The sequence below is a fragment of the Prionailurus viverrinus genome, chromosome X (assembly GCF_022837055.1).
Source record: "Prionailurus viverrinus isolate Anna chromosome X, UM_Priviv_1.0, whole genome shotgun sequence".
Classification (NCBI taxonomy): domain Eukaryota; kingdom Metazoa; phylum Chordata; class Mammalia; order Carnivora; family Felidae; genus Prionailurus; species Prionailurus viverrinus.
In genome coordinates this window covers 118,734,284-118,747,001 of record NC_062579.1, presented here as the reverse complement: position 1 = coordinate 118,747,001, position 12,718 = coordinate 118,734,284, and the positions used below count along the sequence as shown (strand labels likewise).

Genomic DNA, 12,718 nt, shown 5'->3' with positions numbered 1-12,718 from the left:
CCTAAGTGTGTATACACCTAAAAGCAGAGCTTCAAAATATAAGAAACAAAGTTTGATTGAACTGAAAGAATAGTCACATCTACAGTTAAATTTGGAGACTAAACACTCCTCTCATAGAAGTAAACAAAATGTCTTTGCAATGTTCTGGGGAAGCAGAGGCAATAGATGTAAATAAAATGAGCCAAGCTCCACACTCTTGTTGAAGGTGCTTGAACTTGATCTGAGGATACTTTTAAAAGAAGGAAACATGGGTAAGAAGGCAAAGAAGGCCCATAATGTTCCTTGGGGCTGAGAGCTAGCAGGTAAAGCACAAGTAGGAGCCTCTTTTATTTCTTTTTTTTTAAATTATTTTTTGAAGTTTATTTATTTTGAGAGAAACAGACACAATATGAGTGGGGGGAGGGGCACAGAGAGAGGGAGACAGAGAATCCCAAGGAGGCTCCATGCCATCAGTGCAGAACCCAATGTGGGGCTCAAACTCACAAAACTGTGAGATCATGACCTGAGCCAAAACCAAGAGTCAGATGCTTCACTACTGAGCCACCTAGGCACTCATAGAAGCCTCTTTTCAAATTAGAATTTAAGGCAGGTCTGGAAAGAAAAAACAGGGATGGTGGGTTGGAGGGAGGGTAGCCAATTCTGTTCTGACAGTAGAGAATAGTAGAAAGATAATGTATGCTTATGTGTGTCTGGATTGAGGTGGGGGGGGGCAATGGGCAATGAGGAGTTTGGAAAATAAATGGGATTATAACGTATGTTGAATACACAGAGGTTAGGGCACCATTTGCTTTTGGCAGTGCTGGAAAACCCAACAGCAAAATTAGAAGTCAGTGCGTTGGGCGCATTGGAGTCCACACAGATAGGTGTCTATGCAGGAGCATGAGGAAGTCCATGTCTGAAGAAGGGCCTTGTAGCACACAGCTTTCACATCTATGCTCAGCAAGACCCTAGAGTCTGTGGCTGAGTGTCAGGGTCAACTTCTTTAAGGCTTAGGTAGGACTTTAGGATTATAGTCCTCATTTCAACAGTTCAACCAGAGTTCTCTGCCTTGCTCATGTATATGGAGTGGATTTCTGTGGAAGGCTTCAGTTGAAATAAGAGGTCCTACATCTAAAATTTTGATGTCCACTAAATGACCCATCATGGGTCCAGCCTCTAGATACTTGAGTCCAAGGGTGTCCTCCAGGCCCCTAGTCTGTTTGTAATGAGCAACTTCTGTTACTGAAGAGCTGCCAACTGCCTAAAATGCACACACTAGGTTTGAAAAGATACTGTCTGGATATTGAAGGAAACAGAGAGAGAGTGTAAGCTTAGTTTTGCCAAAGGCTATCAAGAGTAAAGTCCTTAAAAGTGATCCAACACAGCAGATGTGAAATTGAAAGGTCATTAGTGTAACTGTACGTGAGCCACAAATGCAAGGATATATATATATAAATATAATATATATATTATATAATATATATATTATCGTATATGTATATATATATACATATACATATGTATATATATATACATTATATATATATGTACATATATATTATATATATATGTACATATACTATAAAAACTTTCTGTAATTATATTTTCTGGTTCTTTTCTCCCATTAAAATCTTTCCTAAATTTAATATGTGACTTTAGTTTCCAACTGTGTTTGCTAACACAGCTTAACAATGTCCAGTCCAAGCTCCTCTCCTGTTAGACCCATGTTTTCTACTACCCACTGGATAGACCCACCTGGACAACCAGCAGAAGTTCACCACCCACATGGCTCATACTGATTGCATTCTCCATATTTTCCTCATCAACTCACCACTACCTCTTCCTCTCTCATCCTCAATCTGAGATGAGAGCAAAAGCTCCAGCAAAGTGAGAAACCTCAGAATTCTGGGTCATTATACACTCTCCCCACCATCTCACAGTTCCTAAAACTCTTTTACATGACATCTCTCACCATCCTCCCACTCAGGCTGAATTAAGTGCTTTGTCATGTTATTTGGCTTTGTTTGCTTAATATTCTTTCTCAGCATATGTTCAGTAAATGTTTGCTGTATGAATGAGTGAATCAACCAAATTACTGGAGAGTGCCATTCACTGACTCAAAATGTGGAGCCTGCCCCCTGCCTGAGCCTTCCACTTCCATACATGAAACCTACAGTTCTCCAATGGCTCATGAACTTCAGAATTCCCATAGGAAATTATTTTTGAGGGTGTCCATGGTGCTTCCTTCCTAGGAAACATAGTCCATCAAAGGTTTCCCCAGCCCATTCATGTTCCTTGTCCTGCATTGGGGCCCACACCTCCTCATCAGTTGAACAAGAAAAAGTGCCATCTTTACAGCTTTTCCATCCACCTTGCAAACATCTGCACCTTGGGCCAGTCCTGTATCCCAGACAGAATCTGATGGCAACACAGGCCAGTCATCATGGCCACAGGACATCCGCTCCTTCTATGCCAAGGCCTCAGAAGCCCTGGAAGGCAGTCCGAGCCAGGGACACCATTTGGACAACGTTCAAGTGTGTCCATGCCCAGCCCTTTATCTGCAGAGTCTGAGATGATTAGTCCCAGGGCTTTCTCCTTCTGATTTCGCCCTCCTTGCCACTGCACACTTCCTTCCACTGCTCTTGGATGTTCCTGGCCCTTCTCAGCCATCATTCCTCGGCTCACTAACCCCTCACTCACATAGCCCCGCCCTTTATGTGGGGTTGCACTGCACCCAGAGGGAAAGTCCCCAGCCTCCAGCAGGCATCCTGACAGCTTCCAGCCCCAGGACCCTGGCAAGGATGCACTAGATAATGCTATAATGCTAGAGTAATCCAGAGATGTCGCTCACCTGAATGACGCAGGGAGCCAAGTGTACTCTTCCTGACAGAGGTAGGGGGACTCTAAGGCAGCGGGGTGTCTGGCATGGTGCCGGTCCATTCATCCAATAGACCTGCCCTGTCAGACCACCCTGAAACTTCCAGCTAGTGATAATGATTCAGAGATTTCCCCAGCCTGTTCATGTTCTTTGTCCCAGGTCCCTCTACCTCCCCACCTTCTCTCCTTCTGGCCCCTTTGCCCCTAAGCTAGACTCTAGAGTCAGAGCCCCAACTGCCAGCCTGCCTGGGGGTTCCCTGGACTTTGTTTTGTACTCCTTTTCTCTCATGGACTGTGGCAATCGCTTTCCGCTGGATGTTCTCAATGCCCCTCACTAGCTGAGGGTGTCCTGTCTGGTTCCCTCCCCCGGCTCCTGGTCACTCTGGCCAAATCCTTCTTTCTCAAAGTAAAGGGGAAATATCTTGTTGGTATTGCACAATCTCAAATCATTTGCAATTTTTATGAGAATACAGATCTGTATAGCATTTTTGGAATAAAATTTCAGACGTATTTATAAAATGTTAAACTGTCCACACCCTTTCCACTTTAACCCGATGTCTATGTTAGTATGTATATGTCATTAGAAAACAATGTTTTCTAATGTTTACCCAGCCATTCGTATTCAAAGATGTTGTTTTCAGTTCATTAATCATAGGACACAGAGAAAACCACTTACATCTCCACCAGGAAAAAAAAAATGTTTATGTTATTAATTGTGGTATATACATACTTTAACACTCCAGGGAGTAGTTTCAAAAGTGAGGTGGATCTATATGTGCTGTCACGGGAATATCCTGCGTCCATTTTATTAAGTAACAAAAGCTAGTGGCAGAACAATATGTCCACTCTTACCTATTACGTTGAAGAAAAACGATATATTCTGACAGCATACTATTGAAAACCGTAGTCACCTTTAAATAACACACACTAGATTGTTAGTCGTGGGGACTTCTGAGGAGAAGGCTGAACTGTGGAAGATCTTTGAAAAGGGAACATTGTGACTTACCTGTATTTTTAGAGTTTTTTGGAAGCGGGAAGATATGCACTACTACCTTTGTACTTGAAATTTCCATGTAAGTCTAACAACAGAAAAGCAGCCATGTCAAAGTAACTGCTAACTGATGCAACAGACAAACCCTGACACTTGAAGGGCTAGCACAACAAAAGTGCATGCTGGTGCACGTAAATTCTGATACAGTTTGGCAGGGGCCCTCCGCTTTTCCTAGACCCTGGAGAGCCAGGTTGCTTTCATCTTGTGGCTCCCCTATCTCAACATGGGGTGGCCATGGTGAATCAAGGGAGACAGCAAGGAGCTGACATACTGACATACTGACATACTGGCTCTGAGATGCCTGGATGTGACGAACGATGCTTCTGCTCACGTCTCCGTGGCAAAGGTCATCACATGACCCTTCCCAACTACAAGTGGACTGGAAATGCAGGGTCCCCTGTGTCCAGGAAGGAAAGCAAAGACAAGGTATGGATGAGCATTGAAATTTCTCCCACATATCGCTACACAGTAGGTGCTCAACCAAAGGCAACTATCATAATTTGTTAGGACAACCGACTTTATTGCTCGGAGGAGTAATCTGAGGTGAGATTTGCCTTGGTTTTCTTTGAATTTTCAAGTGCCTACCACATGACAGATACTTTCAAATAGAGAACCACATCTGATGTTAAGAGGATCCTGTACCTCTCAGCAGGAAGTGTTCACCTTCTTCACTCAATAGTACTTTTCTGCATTGCCTGCAGAAAATCCCTGCATTGCCATCTGTAATCACAATAGGCGAGGATTTCCTCCTTCTTTTTGAAACATGGGTAAAGTCTGAACCTGTGAGTCTCTGCTACCCTCCACGTGACTAAACTTGCCTGAACGCCTTACCTGCACAGGTGCCATTAGGCTCACTGGCCGCCAGGGCTTTTCCGTGGGGCAGGTACCAGACAAGACGCAGTGGGAGGATGGTTCTTTCTTTCTGGTTCAATTTGGCCTAATATGTCCACCGAGGAACCATTTTTTACCACCCAGGAGCATTCCAGGGATTTTAGGAATTTGACTTCAGTGGATGTTTGCTCATCTACCACTTGTGATGAAGCATTACTATCTGACCACCTAAATCAGCTCCTTCATCTGAATATGTGTTCCGTTCCCAGCTTCAAATAAGAAAATCATTGAAGTCCTACTGCAAACACCGGGGTGGCTTCAAATATCCGCTGTGTAACATCGGGGTTAATCCCCAAGTCCCTGTAGGTTATAGGTGCAATGAGACATTCCTCACAGCCCATTGGGAAAACAGAGAGTGTATGGAAGACTCCCTGGGGAGGGATGAACAGATGTCTTAAGGTCACAGTCCACGTCCCGCTTCCCATCAAAAGGGCTTTAGCTGTCAGAGGGGTGGGAGGGTAAGCTCCAGGAGAGCCAGGGAACCTGGGCAGGGAGGAGGCATGCTCTGTGTCATGGGAGGGCATGAAGCCCTTGTGCAGCCAGGAGAGGAGGCGGTGGCGATGAGCTGGCCAGCAGGCCAGGTTCCAGAGTTGGACAGGAGGGCACATGTGGGAAGACCAGGGGCTGTCATGGGGGAAAGTGTTGGGACTGGAAAGAAACGGCGGCACCTAACAGAGTCTGCTCTGGACAAGACTCGGAAAATCCCCAAGTTGTGTTTGACTCTTCTTGTCACCTTTCTTCCTTAGGCCTGTTTTTACTACCTGGGCCTCGGGGTCCTACTTTATGTCACCTGGGAAACACCATGGGAGCGAGAAGAGAAACGTAGGAGTCAGACGGTCGGCCACAGGCTGGGGTGGGTGGGAACAGCGTGGGCTCTCCATGAATTCAGACCAGGGGTCCGGTTTCTGCCCTGTCACTTACTAGCCGTGTGATCCTGGGAAAACGACCAAGCCCTGTGGGACTCAGGTTCTTCATCTGTGAAGTAAGTGGGTTTCATAAGCCCCATCTTGCAGGACTGCAGGGATGTATGTGATGTATGGAAAGCACCTCGCACTGTGCCGGGCACATATCGGAACTGTGATGAATGGCAGTTGTTTCTAATGTTGTTTTGATCCCAGACCCTTCTACTCTCTCCTCTGGGATATTTTTTGTTTTCCAGGTCATGCTAGAGAATATGCAGCTCAACAGAACATGGAACAGCTAATAAGCCAAAGAGGGTGCTTCATAAATAAAACTCAGTCCATTTTCTTTTTTTAATTTTTAAAACATGTTTTATTTATTTTTGAGAGAGAGGGACAGAGCACGAGCAGGGGAGGGACAGAGAGGAAGGAGACACAGAAACTGAAGCAGGCTCCAGGCTCTGAGCTGTCATCAGATGCTTAACCGACTGAGCCGCCCAGGGTCCCCACAGTCCATTTTCTAAATAGGGGATATACGTGGGATATATGAGAATATGTGTGGAATGTAGGCGTGGGGGAGTCGTCCCAGCTGGATACAGCAGAAAGCTGCTAGAATTTGAATCAAAGACCAACTTCCTCCCTCCTTCCACATGCTCTTCCATCCAAACCACTACTTTCATTCATTTCTCCCACACCAAAACCTAGATCTGGCTTGCAGCTGTCTAAGGACACTGAAGATAATCAAATGAAAACATCTTTATAATGCACTTGGTTCTGGTTTTCCATGGCCAGGAACAACAGTGTCCGTCTAGAGCCTTCTGGGCTCGACTTTAGAGGAATATTATTGCATTTCTCCAGAAATCCTTGCAGATGATGGGTAGAAAACACCTAGTCCGTGCACTGTGCTCAACTACACCGGGACAAGAGTGCAGGACACTTTCACTTCCTGACCCAGGAGGAGATTTCTTTGGTTTGTCCATGATCCAAAAGGAACTTCTCAGAGCAATTATCTACTTGAGATTTTGCTCACACCCCTAAGGGACACCATCTGTGGGCCTGGCCACTGTCAACATCCAGTTTCATTGTGATCAGCTGCACAGAAGGCATCACACTGACCAGAGACACCAAGCCAGCCTGGCTCAGGATGTCTCCATTGTAGGGCTCCCCCTGGAGCCACACTGCTTCACCCTCCTTTGATTTGTTCTGCTCCTCTTAGGGGACCCTTCCCTGCCTTCCCACTGGGACTGTCGCTGCTAGACAGTCACCTATGGGTGGGACGTGTCCTGCCTCTCCTAGTGTCCTCACTGCCAACACAGGGCCCTTCCGAGCGTGAGCAGAGCTCAGCGAACGTCCGGCCACAAATGTCCCAGTGAGCTGGGGACCTCTGCTCAGATCGAGTGTCTCCTCCTTTCTTGGAGACCCAAGCAAAGGCAGGCACACATCTCTATGTCCCTTGTCCAGAATGACAGATGACAAGGGACAAGAAGCAAGAACGAACATCTTTTATTTCTCCATGTCCTGAAACCATCCGTTTACTGCCAGGGTCTTCACGTTTGCAAGACATCCCTGTCTGTGCCCAGCCCAGGCACCGCGATTCCCTTCTGGATCCCGAACGAGGACGGAAGGGTTCCCAGCTCGTTGCACCAAACGGCACAACTCTGACTCTTGAACACCTGTGGCGTGGGTGCCGCTCCCACACTGAGCCCGAAGCTCACGAAACCTTCTATGACAAGGAACGACATCTGAAAACTTCCTCGAGGAAACAAAGATCGATTTCCGAGGCCACGTAGACAGAGAACAAGAACCCACCCAAACGTGCGCTTGGCCCCGCTTTCCCCCAAGCCGCCCTGGCCCTCCACTACTCACAACGCCCAGCGCCCGCTCTGCTCGCACTCGCAGGGGAGAAGTGGCCTGGCTGCGTGTCCCGCAGGAGAAGCTGCTCGACCCCAGGTGGGAACGGGCCCGGCTGCCCCTCGGGCTCAGGCCCGCTCTTCCTCATGGCTCACAGCGTCTTCGGACAGACACGGAGACCCGGGCTGCCTGCTGTTGACCGCCAGGATGTGCTGCAGCACTTGCACGCCGCTGGTTTCTGCGTGGGCCCTGGGACCCCACAGGAACTCGTAGCGTGCGGGCTCGCTGCCGGGCACCTGCCGGTACTCCAGGTACCCTTCCTGCACCCAGACTTCGGTCAGCAGCTCCCTGGGCTCCCCATAGAATACGTGCTCCCTGCCGGCATACACCCCCATGACCCCCAGCGCTTCCCACACCGCCTCCTCAGGGGCACGGTCGTCCTCCAGGAGGATCACCCATAGGACCAGCACCAGGAGGCTGGTCTTGGGCATGCCGTCCCTACCACTCGGCGTCCCATCGCAGCTGAGGCCCAGGATGCTGACCAGGACGTAGGAGCGCTCGCGGGGGTCCACTTCCTTCACGTCGACTCCAAAGACCAGCTGCAGATACTCGCAGGCTCGGCGGAAGATCACGGGGAAGCGGTCCTGGTCATCTTGGCTAACCGCCGCCAGCATCTCCGCCCGTGTGGTCGGCTGCTTGGTGCGATACTTGAGGAGCAGAAGCAGCACCAGGCCGGCCACCTTCACGCAGAGCGCATCTGGGAGCGAGGCCTGGGCCCCTGCCGGGGCCCCCCAGGTGCTCGACCCCTCCTCATCGGGGCTGCTGGAGCCCTGGTGGGACTGGCTCCCCGAAGCGCCTGCCATGGCACTGGGGGAGGGGCAGGAGCTCCGAGGGCTCTGGGGAGGAATCGGGGACCCGGCAGCAGCAGACCCCTCCTCCAGGGGGACCAGAATGAGGACAGAGCAGGAGGAGGACAGGGAGGAAGGAGAGGAGGAGGAGGAGGAGGAGGGAGATGGGTATCCCCCCTCCTCCTCCTCCTCTGCTTTCTCCTCCTCCAACTCCTCCTCTTCCTCCGACTCCACCTCCTCCACCTCCAACTCCAACTCCTCCTCTTCCAACTCCTCTTCCTCCGACTCCACCTCCTCCACCTCAACCTCCACCTCCTCCACCTCAACCTCCACCTCCAAATCCACTTCTTCCACCTCCTCCTCCTCCGCCTTCTCCTCCTTCAACTCCACCTCCTCCACCTCGTCCTCCTCCTCCAAATCCACCTCGTCCTCCTCCTCCAAATCCACCTCCTCCACCTCCTCCTTCTTCAATTCCACCTCCTCCTTCTTCAACTCCACCTCCTCCACCTCCTCCACCTCCTCCACCTCCTCCACCTCTACGTGCTGCACGTCCTCCGCCACATCCACCTCCTCTTCCTCTTCGGCATGCACCTGCTCCGCTTCCACAATATCCACCTCCTCCACCTCCACCACCTCCACCTCCACCTCCACCACCTCCACCTCCTCGTCCTCCGCCTCCCACAGCGGTACATCCCATGGCAGCGGGGCCTGTCTGGGCTCCTCCTCGACCTTGCAGAGCTCACTCGTCTGACGTAGGGGCATGATGGTCGCCAGACCCTGAAGACAGAAGAGGGGTGGCTCCTCAGGGGGAGGCCCAGCCCACCCAGACCCCGAGCTCCCAGGCCTGAGAGCGGGGCCGCGTGGGGGTTGGGGGCCGAGGGGTCCCCTCTGGGGTGGGATGGGCGAGCCCCCGGCCCCACGCGCGGAGCACGCACCTCGCCTGGACAACCGACTGGCACGCGGCCGCGCCTCCTCTGCTCTGTGACCTCAGGACTCCTGCCTCAGACCAAGGCCTCAACTGCAGAGCTCGCAGAGCCCCTGGAAGAGGGAGGGAGGGGGGGAGGGAGGGGGCGCCTCAGGGTCTCAGGGTGGGTGCAGACCGCGAGCATCGTCCCGGGCCCCCACCCCCCACTGCGGCCAGGAGATTCTGGCCAGGACTCTGGGCGGCCCCGCCCCGGGAGCCCCCACCCCCCCACCCCCCATCCAGCCTGGGCCTGCCCCTTCTGGGCCTCCGCTGACAGCCAGAGCGGACCCGAGCGGCAGGGCAGGCCTGGGCCCTAGGCAGGTGTCCTGGGCTGCGAGGCAGCGCCTCCTCTCTCCCCTGCACCCCGGCCAGGGCCCGGGATCCTGCCTCGGCTGACCGGGGTCCAGCCCCGCACACCAAGGCCCTCCCCTCGCCCAGACCCACCGCGGGGGCGGCTTTCCGAGGGCGGCCCCGGGGCTGGGGTCCAAGGGGCCTCCGGCCGTCCTCCCGCAGGGCTCTCCCGGGGAGCCCCGGGCCCGCTGCCTCCCACCACAACCCTCACGGCCCGGCGAGGTCCGGGCCAAGGCGACTGGCGTCGCACGAGGCGACCAAGTCCGGGGAGGCCCGGGGCCGATGGCGGGGGGCTCACGTGGCTTCCTTGGGGGTCCCTCAGCCCTATCCTCTCGTCCCCATCCGGACTCCCTGGGCGGCCTGGGCCTCGGGCTCTGCCGCCTGACGCCGGCTCCTCGCGCGCAACCAGCTCTCAGTCGGGCTGGGACCCAGAGCCCGAGTCCGCCCACGCCTCACGCCCTGGTCACAGTCGTCGTGGTCGCGCCGCCCTGCGGCCTCCACCGCCGCCCCCACCGCCGGACTCATTCCCCTCTGGGTCCCGGCCCCCTCGCTCCTCCCTCTGGGCCTCACCTCGAAGCCCACGAGGCTCTGCGCCCTTCCCGCGCCTGACGGGATTCGAGGCGCGGCCGGAAGACGCCGACGCCGACGCCGACGCCGACGCCGAGGCCCAGGCCCCCTCGCCCCGCCCCGCCCCGCCCCGCCAGTCTCTTGAGACCCGGATGCGGAAGTCCAGACACCCCGCGGGGCCTCATTCCCACTAGGGGCTTCCCTCGGCTGCCGCTAGGGGTCGCCTTCCGGGCCGGGGCCTGCGTTCTGGGGGCCAGAGTCCCTCCCTCGGTGTTCCCTCCGAGGCCTCCTGCACCCCGGGGACGGCCTGTGTGCGTGGCCGCTGACGATGGGAACTCGTGCCCCTCAGACCGCGGTCTGAAGGTCTCTGGGACGCACCGCCCAGGCTCAGTGACGGGGCGCCGGCCACCTCTGGCCGCCCGATGCAGGGGCTCCCCGGGCCTGCGGCACGGACTGACTTCGTAGCTGGGGTATAACTTGACTCCTGGCAGCACCTGGGCCCTCTTCACCTCTGCCCACCTGAGCGGCTGCTCCCGACAGACAGAGGGTCCCCTGTCCTCCCCAGCTCACCGATCCTTCCCCCTGTTCTGCCCTCTCGCACCTCACTCCTTGGCCCTGGCTACCTGAGACCCGGATGCACGAATCCAGTCTTGCCCAGTGTCTCCATCCCGCCTGGGGGCCTTACCAGACTGATTCTGATGTTGGGTCCAGGCTCCTTCCGTCCTCTGCATCCTCACCAGGAATCGCCGCAGGACCTGGGCCCTGCCCTCTGAGAAACTGAGGTTTCGAGCCGCCCGGCCCCCCCCCCCCTCCCTACTGTGCCCCGTGTCTCTGACACCAGGCTGTGGAAGTCTGGCCCGACTTGCCTCCAGGAGTCCCAATCCCGCCCAGGGCCCTTACTGGAAGGATGCCAGGGCCCAAACTCTGGGAGGTCCCCTCTGTGTGTCCTGGGGTCCTGAGCCCCTTGGCCCTGGCCCGGCCCGTGTCCCTGCCCTCTCCTAACTGGGATCTTGCCCCTCACCCCATGTTCCTCAGCTCCCTCCATGGACCCCAGGGCCGCTGCAGGGGCTGAGAGCCTGTCGCCAGGGTTGAGAGGGCCCCACGGTTGTCCCTCAGGTCCCAACACCTGCTCCATGAAGAGCCGGGGCCCGTCCCTCTGGGGACCCGTGTACACAGCCCTGCTGGGAGAGGTGCTCCGCCTGACGACCCTGCCGGGGTCTCTCTGGGCTGCCGGCGGGGCTGACCTGGATTCCTGGCTGCGGTGGCCCGCTGTGCTCCCTCACAGGTCGACGTATATGCCTGTTTGCCGGGTCTGGGCCCCTTCCCTTGGCTGACCTGAATCGGGCCTTCTGGACCGAGACCCCCACCTCTGTCACCCCGGTCTGCAGGGAGGATGTCGGCGGATGTCACATCTGGACCCCATGGCCAACCGGTCCCCAGGCATTGATAATATCCCTCAGAGGTGGGTTTCGGAGGCTGGCGGAGGTTGGGGGGGGGGGGGCGGAATCTTCCCTCCTCTCTGGGATCCTCACCTTGACTCTGGCAGGCTTGGGTCAGAGCCTCACTTTTACTTTGGCACCGGCAGGTCAGAGCCTCAGACCCAGGCTCTCACTCCCTATCTTTCCTGAAGACATGAGGGAACGTTTTTGAGGGTTGTGCCCAGCCTTTTGCCCTGGCTTGAGGTCTCTCATAGCTGCCAACAGGGGCACAGGTGGGCTAAGTAGCCCCCAGTATTCTGAGTCGTGTGCCATTTTCAATCCTCACCCAGGAGGCTCTCATCAACACTTAGGGAATGCACGAAGTTGCAGGACAAATGCCTGAAGTGGAGCTTTAGTGCCCATAAACCTGGGCAAGGGTCAGAGAAGATGCACTGCTTCCCATGTGGTCCCTTTGCCAGCACCCAGACTTCAGAAATATGTTCAAGATTTAATTTACTGAGGAGCTCCAAGGGTTTTGGGGGATGATCCTACGATTTTATGGTTATCTAATATTGCAGGGTCCACTGCAGTGAGTTTTCCTTTGTCATGCTCATCCATAGTAAGAAGTACATTGTCCGACTCTACCTAGTGTGTGTACTATATACATACATATGTATACACACATATATATGCATGCCTCTTTATGTTATATATTTATATGAGTGTGCATATATATGTGTGTATGTGTGTAGACTATACTTATTTGATGAAGACTAACTTGTCTTACTACATGTGATTTGCTTTGATACTCTCTATTCTAGTCTGTTCTTTATATTCTATTTACATAATAATTTTTGGAAAGGGTATTCCTCCCTGCTAAGATGATTTCAGATGGTTATTAGCACAGACTCTGGACTCAAATGCCTCAATCATCCCATCTTTCCCTCTGTCTTGGTATTACTCCAGGGCTACTGGCATGTGTGCTGCCAGAACCCGCCTCAGATTTGTGCCAGGATGTAGGG

The 12,718-nt window shown here is 53.8% G+C and overlaps 2 protein-coding genes across 2 annotated transcripts in view; one reads left to right on the top strand and one right to left on the bottom strand.

The window, feature by feature from the left end:
• Positions 1-7,183: 7,183 nt before the first annotated feature.
• LOC125157521 (melanoma-associated antigen 9-like) lies at positions 7,184-8,550 on the bottom strand. The gene is made up of 2 exons (XM_047844318.1): positions 7,564-8,550; positions 7,184-7,420 (listed from the first exon to the last, which is right to left on the bottom strand). Exon 1 carries the CDS (start codon positions 8,409-8,411, stop codon positions 7,677-7,679), a length of 735 nt encoding a protein of 244 aa, XP_047700274.1. The 5' UTR covers positions 8,412-8,550; the 3' UTR covers positions 7,184-7,420; positions 7,564-7,676.
• A 606-nt stretch (positions 8,551-9,156) lies between these two features.
• Positions 9,157-12,718, top strand: part of LOC125157090 (basic proline-rich protein-like) — a 32,632-nt gene continuing 29,070 nt past the window's right edge. The window contains exons 1-2 of the mRNA XM_047843307.1: positions 9,157-9,162; positions 9,678-11,740. Of these exons, the coding sequence (XP_047699263.1) occupies positions 9,157-9,162; positions 9,678-10,472 (801 nt within the window). The 3' untranslated portion in view covers positions 10,473-11,740. The remainder of the gene's footprint in view (positions 9,163-9,677; positions 11,741-12,718) is intronic.

What these genes read in the sequence shown, in the direction of transcription:
- LOC125157521 (XM_047844318.1), bottom strand. Translation starts at nt 8,411, where the DNA reads ATGGCAGGCGCTTCGGGGAGCCAGTCCCACCAGGGCTCCAGCAGCCCC.